This window comes from Rhipicephalus microplus, chromosome 1 (genome assembly GCF_043290135.1).
Source record: "Rhipicephalus microplus isolate Deutch F79 chromosome 1, USDA_Rmic, whole genome shotgun sequence".
NCBI classification, from domain to species: Eukaryota; Metazoa; Arthropoda; class Arachnida; order Ixodida; family Ixodidae; genus Rhipicephalus; species Rhipicephalus microplus.
The window spans coordinates 111,251,485-111,273,118 of NC_134700.1; the positions used below are offsets into that span (position 1 = coordinate 111,251,485).

At 49.3% G+C, this 21,634-nt stretch overlaps 1 protein-coding gene across 2 annotated transcripts; it reads left to right on the forward strand.

The window, feature by feature from the left end:
• Positions 1–14,995: 14,995 nt before the first annotated feature.
• On the forward strand, positions 14,996–19,133 carry LOC142796460 (uncharacterized). 2 transcript variants are annotated; one of them, XM_075887154.1, is made up of 2 exons: positions 14,996–17,801; positions 18,606–19,133. In XM_075887154.1, the coding sequence occupies exons 1-2, from the start codon at positions 15,127–15,129 to the stop codon at positions 18,985–18,987; spliced, it is 3,057 nt and encodes a 1,018-aa protein (XP_075743269.1). In that variant the 5' UTR covers positions 14,996–15,126; the 3' UTR covers positions 18,988–19,133. The 2 variants fall into 2 exon arrangements, with proteins under 2 accessions (XP_075743269.1, XP_075743271.1); XM_075887156.1 differs by having other exon boundaries at positions 14,996–16,410; positions 17,671–19,133.
• The last annotated feature ends 2,501 nt before the right edge of the window (positions 19,134–21,634 follow it).

Sequence of the window (21,634 nt, forward strand, 5' to 3'; positions counted from 1 at the left end):
GTGGATATGCTGCGATGTTGTTTTTGCGCTGAAGCCGGGTGAGGAGATTGTCTCCTACTACTCTTCACAAAGCCTCCGTATTGTGCTCGAATGATGGTTGTCATTTCACAATCGCCAATACAGGTGATGAAAGTGAAGAGCTGTGCACCAGTTGTGCAAAAAATAGCAGCATATCCGTGGAGTAAATGATGGAGAGTGAGGCGAAGCATCCGTCCGTCCATTCGTTCTTGCTTCCATCCATCCATGCGTCCGTCTGTGTGACCGTCCATGCGTCCATCCACCCGTCCGTGCGTGCGTCTGTTCGTGCATCCACACGTCCATCTGTGCGTCCGTCCTTGCGTTCGTCCATGCATCTGCCCCTGCGTCCGTCCATGCGTCCATCCGTTCGTGCAGCCATGCGTGCACGCGTCCATGCATCTGTCTGTGTGTCCATTCACCCATCTATTCAACAGTCCAAGTACCACCATCTCGCACATTTTCATCATATATTCCCCATATAGAAGCACCACCATCCAGCGGAAACTCCAAGGACATACACGATTAATCTGAAGGAGCATAGCCTAGTCGGATCTAATCAACTTCATGGCCCTGCCATCTCATCATCTACCAAAATAGCATAATTCAACGTAATCTTCGCTAATATTGAGGAATCCCGCCTGATTGATATTGTCACGATGAGTCACAAGTACTGGGGAATTTATTAAACCACCAGGTAGCCAGCGCTAGGACGATGCGTCAGTCGTGGCTGGCTCTCGAGCAGAGAAGAACCACGCGATCTTCTTTTTTTCCTCCAGATTGAGAGCCGCTCTTGCTGTCAACCCACTACGTGCTAGTGGCATTATTCCCCCTTCCGAAAAGAAAAAAACAAGTACCAAAAAGAGGAAAGGAAAGTACATAGCAGCACCGCGATGCTACTACATAGGCACGTGAAAAAAAATTGGAAATTCGGATAAAGTGAAAGTAAAACTGAAGAGCGTGCCAATATTGGAAACGTCAATGAACGAGAAAGCAAGTTCACAAAATAAACAAAAAACACAAAGAACGCTGTACGGTAAAGGAAAAGTTGATTGATTGATTAATTGATATGTGGGGTTTGACGTCCCAAAACCACTATATGATTATGAGAGACACCGTAGTGGAGGGCTCCGGAAATTTAGACCACCTGGGGTTCTTTAACGTGCACCCAAATCTGAGCACACGGGCTTACAACATTTCCGCCTCCATCGGAAATGCAGCCGCCGCAGCCGGGATTCGAACCCGCGCCCTGCGGGTGAGCAGCCGAGAACCTTAGCCACTAGATCACCGCGGCGGTGCGGTAAAGGAAAAGTTACGAACAACGCGCAATAAATGGTTTCATGCGCAACACATTAACGACGTCCGGCCTCAGCCGTGTCCTGCTCCATGCATGGGGTGTTGAGTCTGGAACCACTTCGTAGTTCACGTCACTGACGCGGCGTAACACTTTATATGGGCCAAAGTACCGGCTCAGGAACTTTTCACTAAGGCCACGGTGGCGGACGGGCGTCCACACCCAAACTTTATTTCCGGGGCTGTAAAACACTTCTCTGAGGCGGGTATTATAGCGTCGTGCGTCTGCCTGCTGTTGCTGGCCGATGTGCAGTCGCGCGAGCTGCCGAGCTTCCTCAGCACGCTCTGCGAATTCTTCGGCGTCTGTTGCTAATTCGTCTTCTTCCTGACACGGTAGCATTGAGTCTAGCATGGTCTGCACTTCGCGGCCGTAGAGAAGCCGAAATGGCGTGAATCGCGTGGTCTCTTTCACGGCGGTGTTATACGCGAAGGTCACGTAAGGTAAGATCCGGTCCCATGTTTTGTGCTGTACGTCGATGTACATTGAGATCATGTCTGCGAGGGTCTTATTCAGTCGTTCGGTAAGTCCGTTGGTTTGTGGGTGGTACGCAGTTGTCCTTGGGTGTCTGGTGTTGCTCAGTTTGAAAACTTCGTCCGTAAGCTGTGCCGTGAATGCCGTCTCTCTGTCCGTTATTATACTGGAAGGAGCACCGTGTAGTAACACGATGTGGCGCATGAAAAATTGTGCTACCTCAGAAGCCGTGGCGTGTGGGATCGCCTGGGTTTCAGCGTAGCGTGTCAAATAGTCGGTCGCGACGATCACCCATTTGTAGCTGTCCGCAGACATAGGAAATGGCCCGAGAATGTCCATGCCGACTTGGTCGAACGGCGTGCAGGGTGCTTCAATGGGCTGAAACAAACCAGCTGGCTTAACAGATGGTTTGCTTTCGGCGCCGACATTCCCGACAGCTCTTGACGTACTTCTTTACGCTTGCTGAAAGTCCTGGCCAATAGTACCTCTCGCTCACTCTGGCAAGTGTCCTTGAGTAGCCCAGATGACCGGATGTGGGTTCGTCATGGCAAGCGAAGAGAACATCGTCTCGCATGTCTCGAGGAACCACCAGGAAGTAAGCATGATTGTTCGAACGAGCGTTCTTCTTGTACAGCACACCGTCTCGTAGGCAGAACGACGTCAACGAGCGGGATAAATGACGTGGTATGATTGCGCCCTGGCCCTCTAAATGATCAATGATTGGACGAATCTCTGCATCATCTCGCTGTCGTTTGCTCAAGTCTGATGCACTAACCGCGCCCAGAAAGCCTTCGTCTTCCTCTGATTCCTGACTGACGACATGAAGGGGTGCGCGTGACAGTGTGTCAGCGTCTTCATGCTTACAGCCGGACCTATGGATGATGGTGACATCAAATTCCCGCAGCCGCAAGCTCCACCGTGCTAGCCGACCTGAAGGGTCGCGCAGGCTTGCCAACCAACAGAGCGCGTGATGGTCCGTCACTATTTTGAAGGGACGACCTTAAAGATATGGGCGGAACTTGGTGATTGCCCACAAGAACACGACTGCGAGGCACTCTTTCTCCGTAGTGGAATAACTCGCCTCGGCACGGGATAGAGAGCGGCTAGCGTAGGCTATCACTCTTTCGATGTCCTCTTGACGCTGAACGAGCACTGCACCGAGCCCAATGTTGCTAGCGTCGGTATGGACCTCCGTGTCAGCATCATCGTCGAAATGAGCGAGAATGGGCGCTGATTGCATGCGCTGTCGCAGCTCATCAAAAGCTGCTTGTTGCTCGTTTTCCCAGACAAACGGCGTGTCGTCCCTGGTGAGACGAGTCAAGGTTCCGCTATCTGTGAAAAGCCATGAATGAATCGGCGATAGTAGGCGCACAAACCAAGGAAGCGCCGGACGGCTTTCTTATCGACAGGAGCTGGTAATTCGGCAACAGCGGCAAGCTTGTCCGGATCGAGATGGATTCCTTCGGCGCTAACTACATGTCCAAGAAATTTTAGTTCTTTATAGCCGAAGTGGCACTTCTGTGGCTTTTGTGAGAGGTCCGCCGATCGGATAGCCTCCAGCACGCTGCGCAGGCGGTGAAGGTGCTGCTAGAACGTGGTAGAGAAGACCACCACATCATCAAGGTAGACAAGACAAGTCTGCCACTTGAGCCCCGTGAGGACAGTGTCCATCATTTGCTGGAAAGTTGCCGGTGCTGAACACAAGCCAAAAGGGAGCACTCTAAATTAGTATAGGCTGTTTGGAGTCACAAAGGCTGTTTTCTCACGGTCTCGCTGATCTACCTCGATTTGCCAATACCCGCTTTTGAGATCGAGAGAAGTGAAATAATGGGCACGACAAAGTCTATCCAGCGGATCGTCGATACGTGGCAGCGGATACACATCCTTTTTCGTCACGTTGTTAAGCTTGTGGTAGTCGACGCAGAAGCGTAGCGACCCGTCCTTCTTTTTGACAAGTACGACTGGAGATGACCACGGGCTGTTAGATGGTTCAATAACGCCATCGTCAAGCATCTCGGTGACTTGCGTACGTATCACTTCACGTTCTTTGGCCGACACGCCGTAGGGGTTCTGGTGTATCGGACGTGCGTCCTCGTACGTGATGATCCTGTGTTGAGTGATGGACGTCTGGCGGATCTTTGAGCAAGTTGCGAAGCAAGACCTGTCCTCGAACAAGAGCGCTCGTAGCGCAGTCTCGTTAACGGTGGACAGATCAGGATTGATGTCAATATTACTCATTGACGTGTCGGCGGTATCCACTATTTCCGACGTTAGACAGTTGGTGACGTTTGCTACTTCGTGGACAAACGCTAAAGAAGTGCCACGGAAAACATGTCGATGCTCGTTGCTAAAGTTGGTTACGAGCAATTCAGATCGGCCATCACCAAGGTGTATTACACTTCTAGCTACACAAATGCCTTGCTGCAGGAGGCGTTCTAAATTTGTCTCAGCCACCACATTGCCATCGCCCAAACCACAGCATGTTACGTCGACTAGAACACTTGTTCGTGGAGGAAGCGTCACACACTGTTCAGAAATACGGAGTACGTCGACACGCCTTCCACCATTCTGCACGTTGATTGCTCGCTGGGCTGAGAACGTGACGCGGCGCTCTTGCAGATCAATGCTAGCTCCATTTTCTTGTAGAAATTCAACTCCCAGAATGACGTCACGGGAACATTCGCGTAGAACAAGGCAGCTTGCTACGAATGCGTACTCTTGAATCTGTACTCTAGTTGTGCAGGCACCCAGTGGAGTAACGACGTGGCCACCAGCTGTCTGAATCTGCGAGTTATGTCACGGCGTGATGACTTTCTTCAGCTGCGTTGTCAGTTTCCCGCTCAGTATGGAATAGTCTGCGCCGGTGTCCACTAACGCATTAACTGCACAACCATCAATTGTCACTGCTATGTCGAGTGAAAGTCGGCCATCCTTTGCAGCAGTATGTGATGTCGGACCGGTTTCTGTACAGTTCTGCGTCAATAGGAGGTCTTCAGCGCTTCGACTTTCAGTGACCCCGCCCCCAGAGGTCGCTTGGGCTAGTTTTCCCGGCGGGGGCTGGGAGACCGTGTGGTAGAATACCGCTGGGGCGTTGATGAAAATCACCTCGGTGATGGCGAGCGCGACTGGCGCCCGGCAAATGGTGGTGCTTGCTGCTGGGAGAGGTAGTTTTCGATGTCGCACGGTCTCTGGCCGTAACGGGGTGACGGTGAGTACGCAGAGAAGCCGCGAAGCCCAAGACGGCGATATGGGCACTGGCGGTACAAGTGATCAACTTCTCCTCAGTGAAAGCACAGAGGCCGGTGGTCAGGTGTGCGCCAAACATCAGACTTTCGAGGAGACGTGCGCCGATTGTCGATGTACTGAACTGGTTGCACTGAACGATGGGCGGCAGAAGCACCAGGGACAAAGGCCAACGGTGGTGGCGTGTACGTGCCTTCGTAGTACGGTATGTGCTGCGCTGACTGTAGTGAAACAGCAGGAACAGGATGGACAAAGAATGGCGGTGATGCAGCAGGGCGTTTCAAAGCTTCCGCGTAGGTTGTCTTACGGCGGTATTCAGCAGGAGCTGCCACAGCTGTATCATGAGGCAAGGTGTCCCGGAGGGCCTGGTGCAGCTCATTCTTGATCACAGTTACAATAGAGTTAACTGTAGGATGAGGTGTTACACCAGCCTTTTGTAACTCTTCACGTACTATATCACGGATGAGTTCACGTAGGCAGTCGTTGTTGGTTCTAGTGGCGGTGAAAATGTCGGCAGTAGACATGCCACTGACTTGCCTGTCATATTGGTTGGATCGCTGCTGCAGCATTTTTTCCCTTGTCACGGCCTCGGACAAGAACTCCGCGACCATCTTCGGAGGACTTCGCACGAGGCCCCCTATCGAAAAAATTGCCGTGGTGGATACTGGAAAACATGGTGGGAGTAGTGGAAATAATAGTGGGCATGGTGGAAATTATGATGGCTATGGTGGGACGTAGTGGAAAATATGGTGGTTATGCTGGGACATACTGGGTGGTATGGTGTACAGATGATGGGTAAAGTGGAAATGATGGTGGAAAGCAGAGGCTAGATAGTGGGCAATAATGGGACACTCTGCCCACCATTGCGATAATGCTGGGAAGCCCTAAGCATATGGTGGGTGGTGCTTATTATGGTGGGCTACATGGTGTACCAAGTTGAGAAACTCTTCCCACCATTGCGATAATGCTGGGAAGCACTAAGCAGATGATGGGTGCTGCTTGTTATGGTGGGCCACATGGTGTACCAAGCTGAGAAGCTCTGCCCACTATCGCGATAATGCTGGGAAGCAGTAAGCAGATGATGGGTTGGCTTATAATGGCGTGCAATTTATATAGTGTACAAAGCTGGGATCTGTACAATACATGTTCTACCACCATGATTTCCACCAAAGGTTAGGCCTACTGACCGAGCCCGTACAATTGTGTTATCCGTGCTTCCGGGTTTCAGAATACATGATTACGACGATTAAGTATGACAATACAGCGCAGCCATATGGCATCAATTAACCTAAATGAAGCATTTTTCATTGTGTATGGTGTCCGCCCGAGAAGCAACAAACATCGATGCGACGCGATTAAAGCACTCCCAGAGAACGTAATTAAGTGTTTCGAAAAGTTAATTAGAGCGCGAAAACTTGACACGATCACTCACACACGCACACACCCATGCATCAAACACACAGCGCTCATGGGTGTGTGCGTGTGTGAGTGATCGTGTCAAGTTTTCGCGCTCTAATTAACTTTTCGAAATGATCTACCAACTAGCCCAACAACAAGTTCTCTTAGTAATTAAGTGTCTTCTCACCGACAGCCGCCGGTCACACTCGCCGGCACTTCTCTAGCTTTTGTACCAGAACTCAGACGTGGCAATTCGTGTGCTTGGTGAACCAATATGATAGCGTAATGTTTCCGGCACACTGCATTCGTTTTGGCCAAGCCGTTATGTAGTTGTTGCTTTAGCGAAAGAGCTACAGCAATGCGCTGGCGCGACCGCCCTCTACATTGCACGAAAAGCATCCCAATACTCAATCAAATAAATTAGGCGGGCGTATCTATGGAATGAGCCTAGAAGCGTCATAAAGCGTGAACAGATGTCGCCCTTTAGAACGAGCGCGAAACGGATATTAAACTTGGCCGACCCCGTCGGTAAGCTGTCGCTGCTCCCCAGTCCACTTGGTTTTTTTTCTTGAAGTTGTGAATTGCAAAAAATAGCACTAGTGTCATTAACATAGTGGCAATCGTTACAGGCCGCAGTTGCTTGTGTTTAATAAATGTGCAATATTTAATAGCAGGTGTAGATCTTGTCTATGTTGTGTACGCAACAAACATAACCAAGTTGAACCTTAGGTTGTATGGCAACTAAGTATTTAACACGCAGTCGACGTCATGTTGGTGTGGCGCAGTGGTTAGCGTCTACGAATGGGAATCCGCAGGTTGCACGTTCGATCCTCCATGGCGCCTTGTTTTTTTTTTACGGGACGGGTGTTTTTTATACCGTTTTTATAGAATTCTTTTTTATTTTTGTGGCAGCTCGTCACGGTGATTCTGACGTCATTTCGCGCTCAAGTGTTGCCGGCACTGCAGCACCCACCATACCCACCATGCGCCATGGTGGGCGTTTCCCACCATTCACCCACTACATTAATCCACTATAATGGTGGGTGGTGGTTTCCACCATGCCCACCATTCGTTTTTTTCCGATAGGGGGCCAGCAAAAAGCTGGTCCTTGACACCGCGCATCAAGTGACGCAACTTCTTATCCTCCGTCATTCTTGAATCGGCCCGTCGGAAGAGGCGCGTCATGTTTTCCACGAACGTGGTCACAGTTTCGTTTGGCAGCTGGACGCGGGCCAGAATAGCTCGTTCAGCTCGTTCTTGGCGATCAGCACTGGCATAGGTCTGCAGAAGTCTACGAGAGAATTCGGGCCACGTCGTCAGCTGTTCCTCTCGGTTTTGATACCACGTACGTGCCCCGTCTTCGAGATAGAAGTAGGCACGACCCAGTTTCGCCGCGTCGTCCCACTGATTCAAGGTGGCTACGCGCTCGAAATCCGCCAACCAGTCCTCAACGTCCTCGTGCTCCGAGCCATGGAACGTCGCCGGTGCGCGTGGGCTTTCCAACGTGTAGCGGTTCGACGTCGTGCTTCCCGTGCCGGTTGCCGAGGTTTGCACCGAAGCGCTGGTCATACTTGTCGACGTGGTGGGAGCAGTATCGTCGGCTTCCGGAGGCAATCCCCTGATTCGGCGGCTGGTCCGATGTACGGGAGTATTGCACTGGACTCGTATCGCGGCTTCCTGGGGGGGGGGGGGGGGTCTGCAGATCGTGAGACTACCCAGCACTTCCACCAGTTTGTCACGATGAGTCACAAGTACTGGGGGATTTATTAAACCACCAGGTAGCTAGCACTAGGACGATGCGTCAGTCGTGGCTGGCTCTCGAGCAGACAAAAACCACGCGATCTTCTTTTTTCCTCTAGATTGAGAGCCGTTCTTTCTGTCAACCCACTACGTGCTGGTGGCAATATCTATCAATAAAGATTGCTATCGACTAGTGTTAAATTTGCTTGCGATATTGAATTAGGTTACGATATACTGAATTAACGAAGCTTCTTATGCATGCCTTGGTTTATTCTGGTGGCTCATTGGGGTCAATGAGTATCAATCAGTATTGATCTGTATTGATTACTACTGATTGCTTTGACTATGCTTATTTAGCATGATCTCTGACTAACTTGTCTTGATCAAGCTTGTCTAAGCTTATTGTCAAGGTAGTCGAAACATCTGTTCCCTCCACACGGCTTAACATCCTCTTTGTAAAAGCAGCCTCAAGTGGTGATTATTAGGTGCAGCTATAGCGAGAAAAGTAAAGATTTTTTTTAATAGCACGCGCACTGCCAGCAATTTCAAACTTTAGGGCCATATGGTTGACAAGTAAAGAACTATAACGTCACAAATCTCGGTGCTGTCAGTCGGTTACAAGCAGTCACGTTTCACTTGTGCTTGCTTTTTTTTCCCCTTCACTTGCTGTTACGAGGGAAGCGAAACATCCGCTGGCCATTCGCATGTGATTCATTGATATGTGGGGTTTAACGTCCCAAAACCAGCATATGATTATGAGAGACGCCGTAGTGGAGGGCTCCGGAAATTTCGACCACCCGGGGTTCTTTAACGAGCACCCAAATCTGAGCACACGGGCCTACAACATTGCCGCCTCCATCGGAAATGCAACCACCGCAGCCAGGATTCGATCCCGTGACCTGCGGGTCAGCAGCCGAGCCATTCGCGTGTGAACGAGTAGTACACAGTAGCACAAAGCAGTGAGGCATAGCGGCCAAGTAACTCATCTCAACAAATGACGCACTGAAGCGTTAATCTCGTTGTACGCGCCATTGTCTCACTTCTGGCGCCTCAAGTTTTTTCCAGTCGCTCCTGCTAGTGTTCAATTACTGTAAAGATCTCTTCATTCGATCACGAAGTGCGGGTACGTTGCGACGTAGTCGAAAGGCTTGCGACACTCATAATCAGTATGCTTCTCGGTGCTCGAACAGCTCCAACGCAGCGAGAGTTGAACTAAGCGCTGAAGGCAATGGTCGACTGCTCGTCGCCTGCTTCTCCCGTAACTATACACCCGGTCGATGCGAATCCTAAAATATGCGATACTTTAGATATTGTACGTTTCACTCTAAAAAGCTTGGAGTTAGCTTTTTTATAAACATCTAGCTGTTTTAAAGCGTTTTTATTGAACTATGCTGGATTTTCTTGTTGCGTTTTCAACAAGCTCAGCGAGGGGATGCAGACGACAGCAAAATCGTGATCTCTCAGGCAGATCGCGATGTGCGGATTGCGATAGTCTTGATACGGATCACGCCTCATCGTGTATAAAAGTGACCGTGTAGCAGCACATAATCCAGATCGTGTTAATCCGGATCGACACGGATCGCAATTAAAAATACCCGTGTGACACCAGTATACCGTCTTCGTGGGACGTCATTCATATTTTATCGCACGCTCGCATATCGGGGTTACATCTTCGAGCGCAAGCCGCCGCCGTCGCACGCGTATCATAATTTTTATCGGCAAACCGTGAACCATCCGCCAGCCGCGTTCGTCCGTCGTCTCTTTGTTTGACACCGGGACGGAAGCCTGGACGAACGCAGGGACGGAAGCACGGACGGACGAACGGATGGACACATGGACGGACGCACGCACGAATGGGCGAACGGATGCATGAACGAATGCAGAGACGGACGTACGGATCAATGGATGGACGGATGAATGGACGCAATGATGCACGTTTTTATTATGTTTACAGAGATAATTTGTTGACGATGCATAGTAGACCAAATAAACAGTAATAGTTTACAGAACCGCATGATGAAGACTGCTGGAAGACAAGCACATTGGAGTGCTATCGTGATTCGCCAGTGTCCGTGGAGAGGCTAACATAAAAAGACCAAACGGATGGTCTTATTGTTGATAGACACAGAAGCCAAAAGTTGAGCCCACAAGCTGAAGCAATTGTCAAGTAGTTTTAATATGCAAAGTTGTCAAGAAGTAAAAAAAAGTTTAAAATGCCAAGATCAGTCCTAAATTGAGAATAAATAAAATATTTTCACGCATATTGTTCCGATTATGTGTTTACTGTTGAATTAGTTGCATTATCACAAGAACGTCGCGCGGAGACGAGAACATCCAAAAGCGCATGAACGCAAGCAGTTGGGTTAGCATTATGCAGCATTTTATCACTCTTTTTGTCTCAAAGTCGAATATTATTCACTTTATAGCTGCTCGCTCAATTGCCAGCATTGAAGTTACAGTCACTGAAATTTCAAAGAGGCTCAAGTCCATTGTTATGAGATCGCACACATGCTAAGTATATTTCGTGGCTGTTGCATCTGATACTGTTTTGTATGAATACTATGGAGGTGTTTTGAGGAAGTAAAAAGTCTATCTTATTTTGTGGCAAAGAAACTGTGGCTACTGCAACTGCTGAGGTTACTTATTGTAAATGAAATGATTAAATCTGAAGCAACGTTTTCTGAAGCGACATACTCACAGTTACTTTAATCATTTTCGATGCGTTAAAAAGGTGTAGCTCTTCCAGATGTGTTAGTTGTGATCTTGCAGGATCCGAGTAATATGTGTTCGCAATTCTTACTTCCACAAAAACTGATCGGTGTGCAAGGTTGCATCTCAGATAAGACAATACCAAAAATTTGCAAGGGGTGCTGGTATCTGAAGGCAAGGTTGGTAATTACCTGGTGGGCACACGCCAGACGGATATTAAAAGAAGATTGCGCGGGTCACACAAAGATACGCGCGCTCAATCGTAACTACCGCAAGCGCACCGCGCATGCGATTCCATGGGCGCTCGCGAAACGCAAAAACTGCCCCCCCCCCCCCCCCGTGGCGCCACAGCAATGGTCCGGGTAACTAGACCTGTCACGCCTGTTATAGAGCACGCGGCGGGCCATACCCGTGCACTCTTTCATCCAGCGGCCGTGGCACACCACTCTCCGCACGTGCGCTTCCTTTGTCTTCGTCGGAAGCTCATGCAGTGAGCACTCTTCATAACCGCTAACCGCATGAACACCTCAGAAGCGGAGGCAGCAGCGTGGTGGGCTCGCTACACAGCAGGAGCTCAGGCTCACCGGCACTATTCGCCCCTACATCTAAGGTCCCTATGTAGATAGAGGGACTTTACCTACATCGAGCCGAGTCACCACCTGGTGGCCACTGGCAGAAGCACACCTAATGTGGATTGCGCCCGGTGTCGTCTGCTATCCACGTAGGCAAGCACGCGCGAGTACGTCACGCTCGTGCTCAAAGGGCGGTTTGTCCCACTCTGTTAGCGCAAAAATACTGCTTGTACGTTTGCCTAACACTGTCTAGAAAAGCATTGGGCCTTGCTCGGCTGTATTTGTACCGCAATAAGATGAGGTCGACCACTTGGCGAAAGTGATGTCGATCGTCGTCGTAGCCTTTCTTCGCCAAGATCAAGTCGGTGTAGGTGCCTCTTTTTAGCTGAAGCCCACCTTAAAGGGCACTTGGCGTCGCCCCAAACACAAGAAATAATAAATATTGTGTGAATGCAGCGTTTTAGCGACTCAGGGATAAAGTCTTGCATTGTAGTTAGGTGTCTACTTCAAAAAATTGTGGCGTTCTTGCTTATCGGTTATGCGATGAGCCTTAATTGTGCTCGAGATAACCTTGTATAGTATGGTTCTAATTCCATGAAACTGCTGTATAGCAAATTCTGACATTTCGGCACATTAATTGAATGACACGGAGCTGATTAAAGTGGAGTTTCCGTACGTAATTTTTAGCATTAGGCGATATATTTATGCAAACACACCCGCGTTATTATCAAAGGTGAACCCTTGGCAGAAGTATGCGTGGTCGTAATAAAAATGGGGCAATTAGGAAACTCCAACCAAAAATTGTATTCAGAAAACCACCGTTTCGAAGCCAGACCAAGCACTCACTCAAACACTGTAATAAAATTTTCGGTTAGAGCTTTCTAATTGCCTCATCCATGTTCCTAGATTTGGTTTCACTTGAAGGAGGCCAGATTGTCAAAATTAATCCAGACGGCGTGCCTCACATATATATCATACGATTTCAAGGAGAACGTCACCTTTTCTTTTCTTTTTTTTTCACTATATCTTGAGCGCTTTTGCGGCATTGTGCTAGACAAACGGAAGGAGTGGAGACACATTCACTTGAAAAAAAAAAACTTCGTTACATCAATTATTCGAAGATTTCCATCACTTTGATGTAGATAATTATTATAGGAAAGCTTTCTGTACTGTTATAAGAGTAAGAACAAGTGCGCTTAAGTACTCGAAGGGACGTAGCTTTCCTGAATAAACTTATCGACTGTCCTACATTTATTCCATGAAGAAATGATTCAGACAAAAAGGCGGAATGAGTAATCACTGTATTTTTGGTTCATTGCCCAAAAGTGTCAATTTTTAGGGGCGAAACTTCTTATAACGGCACCCGTTCGTCTCCCGTAGTATGTAACAGGTATAACATTTCGACCACCAAGGTGGTGCCGGTGAGAGACTTCTTCTGTGTCTTGTTGAACAATAAAAAATAGTGCTCAATGTACATGTCAATGGCTGCTAATGAGAAATGAGAGACAGGAGCATTCGGCTTCTAGTTAACGCGCATGCTGCAATCAACATTAGCAGCCATTGGCATGTACATTGAGCACTATCTGACAAGAAAGGGTTGCTACGTTATACTCGCTGGGTGTAACCTCCTTAGCTTTAGAAAGGTTTAGCGAGCGTTGAGCCGCAGTGCCATGAATAAAATGAACTTGTATATACAATGAATGAACTCGAGGTGGTTAAAAATGGGAAGTAGATACGAAGCGCAAGGTGGTGTGATGCATTACAACTGATCAAGTCTAGTGGCTATGTCCTCCGTAATGATGTAGCTGGTACGGTGTTCGGCTGCTGACCCAAAGGTCACGAGTTCAATCCCTGCCACGGCGGTCGCACTTACACCAGATGGTCAAACTTTGTGGAACACTCCACTACGCTGTCTCTCATAATCATGCACTCATTTTGGTACTTAAAACTCTTCATAATATTATTACTTGTTCAGCAGGCCTGTAGATACTGGTAATGGTTTTATGTAATTTTGATGGCGTTTTTAGAGCTGTAAATGGGCGGTAGATGGATGGAAGAACTTCATTTGTAGTCCCGAGAAATGCAACTAGCGCTCAATGTGCTTCTTCTACTTTGGCACGGCCAGGATAAGGCATTTTTTCCGTGCTGGCAATTATCGGATAAAAGTACGTGCCATCTACATACCCAATGGACTGTGCAAATAAGCTTGCGATACAGAACAAAAGGTATATTTTCCACTTACAATTGCGCGAATCCTATTCCCATTTGGGCTGTGGCATAGGCGGACTCCCTGGACAGCTTCAGAAACGTATCGAGGGAAACGCTGTTTGCGGCAGTCTTATCGATCTTGTTTGCACCGCTTTTGTAGAATGAGTCAAAGAACATGTAGTTGCACAGGCCGTCCTGAGGCATAGGCGTCGAAGATCGTAGGGTATCCGCGTATACACAGATCGCCGGAAAAGGCACGTTAGGATGCTCTGTAGTAAACCGCCGAAAAGGGAACAAAATATAGGTGGGAATTGTTTTCAGCTCAAAACATAGCGGCAGCGCAATTGAAGCTACGGAAGTTGTATCAAAAAAGAACGCAATGCACGCTGTGGGTGTTAAATCACTTTGTTTCACCAAGTGGGCAATGGGCGAACTATCAGTTCATCAAACTTCATTTTCTGTTCTCTTCGTAAGACTCGCAAACTAGATTGTTAATGAGCTTGCAAGCCTGTATAACAGTCGTCTTAACAACAACTCAATGGTTCTCAAAGTGTAACTTGGTATTGCCCTGTATTATTGTTGCAAACACACCTATAATGACTTAAACGCCTTTTTAAGTAACCATGGAATGAATTCACTAGAAGAGCTTACTTCCTCACGAATGCAACGACAAAAAAAGTTTAAGAATACGTTCAGTGCGAGTGGAGTTACAAAAATTTGTCGCAAGCTCTAATTGCAATTTCTCTTCTCTCGTCTCGACGAAAGCACTGGAAGCTAACCAGGGAGGGACGGCAAGGGCAGAGAAAAACGTCACGTGTACCTCATGGCTTTGAGCCCTTTTTGTTTTTTTTTTCTTCCAATGTGCAGCTTTTTTAGTGTGATCGCACGTGCACGCGTGGACAAGTCGCGGGCTCCTACAGAGATCTCTGTAACGACCGAGCACGCCAAGTTCAAATCAGCCAATAGCTGATAGATGCGCTTCTTGGGAGCGATTTTCGAGCGTCTTCCGTCATTTATCGAGAGAAGAGAAAGCAGTTTTCAGGTGACTTTGATAATTCATTGTGAACTCTAGGCCACTAGCTGTGCTATATTATTTCGCTCGCGTGCTGTCGGGGGCCTCTACTATCAATCGGAAGCGTTTTCTGACTGCTGCAGATAACAAGTCCGGCCAAATGACGCCCCTCGGCGCATGCGTCATTGTAAAACTTTCCTTCTTTCTCTCCTCTTGCTTTCCTATATATATTTCCGAGCTCGAAATAAAGGCTCGTTGTTTTGCACTGCCACATCGACTGATTTCTTTGTCACCGCGGCCGGCCTATGGCCGGTAGAACGTAACAGTGGCGACGAGAATTCTACAGCAGCAAGAAGGCCAGCATATGCCCACAAGCGACGGCCTGCAGAACGAACCCACCAGCCATGGCACACCAGCTACCGGAATTCGAAGACGCAAAAGATAAGTGGCAGGCGTACTTGGTAAAGGTGGAGGCTTACTTTGAAGCTAATGATGTGAAGGACGATGCTAAGAAGAGGGCCCTGCTGGTAGCCGCGCTTGGAACAAAGACAATTGAAATCTTGAACGGGAAAGTAGCGCCGAAGAAACCTAATGCTCTGACCTACGCGGAAGTTGTGCAGACGTTAAACAGCTACTACGACCCAGTGCCGAATGAAATTTCAGAAAGTTTCAAATTCTTCCATCGCTGCCAGCAAGAAGGGGAGTCTGTGCATGCATTTATTGTGGCAATTCGACAGATGGCCCAGAATTGCAACTTTTCGACGATGCTGGACAGAATGATAAGGGACCGTATTGTGTGTGGAGTCAGGTCCAAGAATTTGCAAAAGCAGCTGCTAGCAAAGAAAGACCTTAATCTTCAAGAAGCCGAGGCCCTTGCCCTGGCCGCAGAAAGCGCCGAACGCGATTCGCAAGGTATTACTTCGGACAAAGAGCAAGCGAGTTTGCTCAAGTTGAGTGCTCAATATGAGTCGCGCGCGAAGACGGCGGGCGTACAACAATGCAATTGTTGTGGAAAGCAGGGTCACAGAACCAATGCTTGTCGCCTAATCCAGCGCAGATGCTTCAAATGTACACGGCGAGGGCATTTAGCCAGAATGTGCGCGGTGAACGACAAAACAAGCAGAATGCTAGCAGTGACAGCACAGGCGACAGAAACGGAAGACAGTGATAACAGTGCGTCGCAGATTTGGTCGTTGACCACTAAGCGCTCGCTCATACCCCCTATAAGAAAGGAATTCGCGTGGAACGGCATTCAAGTAACGATGGACATCGATACGGGCTCGCCTGTTTGCGTCATTCCTAAGAGCATCTACGAGACGTACTGTCATCAGTGGCCGCAGCTACAGAAGTCAGAACTACAGCTTTCATGCTATCTGGGCAGACTTCCGCTTCTCGGCGCAATAACAATGCCGGTTTCCTACGAAGGTACAACAGTGCAATGTACTTTGACTGTTTTAGACTGCGAGGGGCCCAGTCTTTGCGGTCGGGATCTGCTGAAAAAATTAACCGACGAATGTATCCAGGTTCTCAACGTGTATCCGCAGCCTTCAAGGTCAAGCCAAGCCCAGGAGGTCATTCCGAAGCTGCTCCAGAAAAACGCTGACCTTTTCACTGAGGGCACTGGTCTCATGAAAGGTCCGCCGGCCCGACTGCATATCAAGACCGGATCAACCCCCAAGTTTTTCAAGGCAAGAAAAATTCCTTTTGCACTTCGCGATAAAGTGTCAAAGGAGCTTGACAGATTAGTATCCGCTGGCATAATCTCTCCAGTTCCTCATTCCGAATGGGCGACGCCCATTGTTCCAGTTTTGAAGAAGGACGGAACGGTGCGCATATGCGGTGATTTCAAGGTGACTTTAAACCCAGTGTGCGACGTTGAGCAGTACCCATTGCCTGTCATAGACGACATATTTGCAAATTTACGTGGAGGGAAGAAATTCAGTATATTGGACCTTCGCGATGCATACAACCAGGTCGAGCTAGATGAAGACTCGCGGAAACTAGCAGTGATAAATACACCGAAGGGGCTGTTCTGCTACAATAGATTGCCGTTTGGCATCGCGTCAGCTCCTGCGATATTCCAACGGAAGATTGAATCGGTGCTACAAGGGCTGCCAGGGACACAGGCATATCTGGATGATGTGCTGATAGCCGAGAGCAACAACAATGAAAATGCTAATCTGGAAGCAGTGTTGCAGCGATTCCGCGAGTACGGCATCAAGCTTCGTGCAGAAAAGTGCAGGTTTTGTGAATCGTCGGTGACGTATCTGGGACATCGTATTGATACCGAGGGACTACATCCGCTCGAAAAGAACGTCGACGCAATCAGACTGGCCCCGTTGCCACGAAATGTTGCTGAGTTGCGATCCTTTTTAGGAATGGTCACTTTTTACAATAAGTTTCTGCCAAATCTTTCCACTGTGCTTGCACCTTTGTATAAGCTTCTTGAAAAAGGCGCAAAATGGGTTTGGCACACGAAAGAAAACTCGGCATTTCAGAAGGCAAAGAGCGTTTTGTGTTCGGCCCCAGTGCTAACGTATTTTGATCCGCAGCTGGAGTTGCTGCTGGAATGCGACGCTTCCCCTTACGGTGTCGGTGCTACCCTGTTTCACCGTATAAATGGCGAAGACAGGCCAATTGGGTTCCGGTCACGAACGCTCACCTCAGCTGAAATGAAGTACTCTCAAATCGAGCGAGAAGCTTTAGCCTTAGTGTTTGGCGTGACACGGTTCCGCGATTACCTCTTGGGTCGGGAGTTCACGTTAGTAACAGATCACCGTCCTTTGCTGGGGCTACTGAGACCGGACCGTCAGACTTCTGTTATGGCTGCCGCACGCATTCAGCGATGGGCGCTTTTGCTCGGCGCGTATAAATACAAGCTTATTTGTAAACCCGGCAGTCAGATGTTAATCTCTGATGCCCTAAGCCGCTTACCACAATCCTTGCAGGAGCCGGAAGCAGAAACGGAAAACCTCACGGAAATGGTGCTTCTCATTGACCAGCTGGACGAGCCCGCGGTTTCGCACAAAGAACTTCAAGCACTCACAGAAGCGGACGCCGTTTTACAAGAAGTATGTAGGTACGTGACTGAAGGATGGCCTTCCGTCGCGGGTGACAGCAGAGAAATGGTCGAATACTGGAAAAGGCGACATGAGTTGTCTGTCGAGAAGGGCATGTTATTCTGGGGCCATCGGGTAGTGATACCAAGAACGGCGCGTGAGAAGCTATTGAAATTGTTGCACGAATCGCATCAGGGAGCGTCCACCATGAAGACAAGGGCAAGGGTTAGCTTTTGGTGGCCCGGTCTGGATCAAGACATCCAGAGGGCCGCTTCAGACTGCAAAAATTGTGTGCAAGCTTTGCCTATGCCCCCGGAACGGAACCGCGTCAGTTGGCCAATTTCGCGTGAGAGGTGGTCGCGGTTGCACGCAGATTACGCAGGACCTATTTCCAACAAAATGCTGTTGGTAATCGTGGATGCACACAGCAATTGGATAGAAGCCATTCCAGTATCGCGAGCAACCGCTAATGCAACGGTGGATTCTATGCGAACCTTGTTCAGCCGTTTTGGATTACCGCGCACCATAGTTACCGACAACGGTACGCCGTTTACAGGGGCAGAATTTGCTCAATTTGTGCAGAAAAATGGAATCGAGCACATTCGTACCCCTCCTTACCACCCTCAAAGCAATGGGCTCGCAGAACGCGCCGTGCGAACCTTTAAGGATGGGTTGAAGAGAATGCCCGGAGTAGAACTGTCAACGGCTCTGTCAAGAATTCTTTGTAACTATAGGAATTCGCCACAAGCTTCAGGGGTTTCGCCGTCTGAGCTACTTTTGGGTTACCGTTTGCGTACTAGACTGGATATTTGCTTTTCTCCCAGGAACCACGAATTGCCGAAGAATCCAGGTGCTGAGTCTGCGAGTTGGTACTTCGCTCCTGGAGATGCCGTCTATGTGCGCAACTACGGTGTTGGGGACAAGTGGACGCCAGGCAAAGTGAAATCGACGAGTGGGGCACGTCTCGTCACTGTAGCAACGGAAGACGGCGTCGTTCGACGTCATGTCGACCAGGTGCGAAAACGTTCATCCGACACAGGTGCAAGCCGAGAAACAGCGACTCCAGAAGAACCGCCACCCGAGGGACAACACCGAACCACCCAGGATGCTCCGAAATGCGAAGCGGATGACCTTTCCGAAAGCCCTGTCCCCGAGTTACGTCGGTCCACAAGAATCAGAAAGCCCGTGGAACGCTACGGCTCCTAGGGGGAAGGAATGCTGCAGATAACAAGTCCGGCCAAATGACGCCCCTCGGCGCATGCGTCATTGTAAAACTTTCCTTCTTTCTCTCCTCTTGCTTTCCTATATATATTTCCGAGCTCGAAATAAAGGCTCGTTGTTTTGCACTGCCACATCGACTGATTTCTTTGTCACCGCGGCCGGCCTATGGCCGGTAGAACGTAACACTGACCATGATCAAAAAGTTTTGCAGGGCCCCTCCAAAGGAACGCCAAAGAAAAGCAGTTACTTGATTTAGATTAACAAATTACACTCTTACCACTCCACCACTATAGGTTTCACTGTCATAAGTATATTATTATCGAAGAAAATCAACGTTAAAGTTTTGTATGAAAACTTTGCGCCCGAAATCTCCACGCGTGACGTCACAAATCTCGTAGTATATTTTTCGTATTTTCGTGACATAAGCTTGATGAAATTTGCTGGAACATCGTACGCTAGATCATTCACCGATGACAATGTACTTCATTTTTATTGATTCGAAGCTACTGTGATGACAAAGACCGAAACTGGCGCTCTGGCACAGACACGCATGCAAGGTGAGCGAGGAAGAAGAGGCAGAATAAGAACAGCTGGCCCAGAATCGGCTGTTGTCTCTTTTCTCTTCATTACAATGGCGCAGCCGACAGGATTCGAACCTGTGCGGGAAGCCACTGGTACGTGTCTTCGTAGTTCGTCGGCATCGCGGGCTTCTCCATCGAGGAACGCCGCTCACGCTTCCTTGGCAATGTGGTCCCACCCGCCACTTCAGCTACCCTTCAGACCACCAGTGGACGTCGTCTAGGCCTCCCCTAGGGTTGTAGGGCATGAACTTATTGACACCCTGCCACCGTTTCACGGCAGGGATCCGCACTGGCTCCTGTCATTTGGGAATGCCACTCAGGCTTCCCGTGGCCTACATTCCCGTTTCCGCACTGTTTCAACATACGAGCTGCCATGGAACGCCGTCCAGGCTCCTCTGCTCGTCAACTTCATTAGCGTGAGTACTGCAACCACTAGTTATTCGAAGACCGCGATCACCGACTCTTCGGGCTTCACACATGACAGCGCCGCGAACCTGCGGCGTACCATCGCACTACTCTGCGTCAAGACTAACGAACTGACAGCGTCAATCACCGAGCGAGCTCCTACAATGTTGCCAGAATTGCGTACCACTAACACCATGTTGGATGTAGCTGCCTCGCACGACTTTAAGGCAAGCCCATTGGAGCAATACAGGCAGCTCTGGGGCACACTCCTACTGCTCTCAGACCAGCTCGACGGCATCGCCTCAGTGATATCCACAATCTCACGTGCCGCCCCACCATCGCTATCCATCTACAAACTGCCGGAATTCGACGGGTTCCGGAACGACGCCGACAGCTAAGTGGCAACCGTCAACGAGATAGCAATGCGCGCGGCCTGGACCGAGAATCAAAAATGGTATGTGGGCATAGACCGTCTTCGGGAAGGTGCAGCGGCATGGCGCCGGTATGAAGGTTGGAAGCAGCAATCATGGGCGAAGTGGAGCTTCAAGCTCATAGCTGCTTTCAATCCGATTCCCTGTGCCACCTGCCCATGCAACTCGACCTTCTCTCAGGGCGGAACTCGGGAAAAGCCTGACCTAGAGGATGCAATTCGAGCCCCTACCATCCTGTCATCTCTCGGTGACCAAGATGTAAGGAACAATTACGATCGTGTAACTCTGCCTTGCACAGGCATTTCTGCTGTCGTATTTAGAGCTCCTGAGAAGCACCGGCCTGACGGTGCAACTGTGTCCGGTGGGTCCCTGATGGCAAGCTTCGCGCAACGCTCCGCAAGAGGCCCAACGCAGTTCGTCCGGTCGGCTTAGAGGCACCGGCCCCTATCCTACTGGACATTCTACCACCTAATGAGACAGAAATTTCCTATGAGTCTAATAACATCCCATCTGACTAGACGGAAGAGCATATGCGTGCGACGCATGCACTGCCTGAATCGGTAGAGTCTTCGATTTTCGGACTGGCTTCCGTCGAGGATCTCCCACCAGTACGCGGCGTGGCTTCAGGAATCACTGACTTTATAGCGTCCGGGAGCCCCATAGCGACAAGGCTGCGCAAGTCACGGACTATGCAAGTCACGGCGCAGGAGCCACGCCACAGGTCAGCACGAGGACTTTACCCCAAGTTAGTGTAGATGTCTAATCGCACCGAAAAACATCCCTCCATCCGCCGAAAATTGCACAGACGGCTGCGTAAGATGCTACTTGTTTCGTTGCCGGATCCATCATTTCCTGCCCTGTTTTCTAAAATGTGGTGAGACAAATTAAAGGAAAGCGTTCAGTGATCAATATGCGACCATGTAGATCCAGTCGGGGCCGCCCAAAAGAACCATCTCCAAAAAAAAAACCCACACCACCGCAGCAAACTTCTACAATGAGAATGCTTGCTCGGTCCACCAAAGGACAATCGAAGTCGAACTGCTTTCTCTGAAATGTCGCAGCGTGGCCGAGGCTGTAGACTGCCACGCCACAGTCAATGTCGTCCCGCGGAGTCATCATCAACAAAGGGACCAACCAGGACCCAGTCCCCACCACGACATGGCAAACGACCCAGACGACATAGCCAGTGTCGGCGGCCGGAGCCAATTTCGGCAA

Coding starts and splice junctions, on each gene's coding strand:
- LOC142796460 (XM_075887154.1), top strand. CDS start 15,127: ATGGCACACCAGCTACCGGAATTCGAAGACGCAAAAGATAAGTGGCAG. Junction 17,802..18,605: donor GTTTTACAAGAAGTATGTAG/GTACGTGACTGA, acceptor CTTTTCTCCCAG/GAACCACGAATTGCCGAAGA.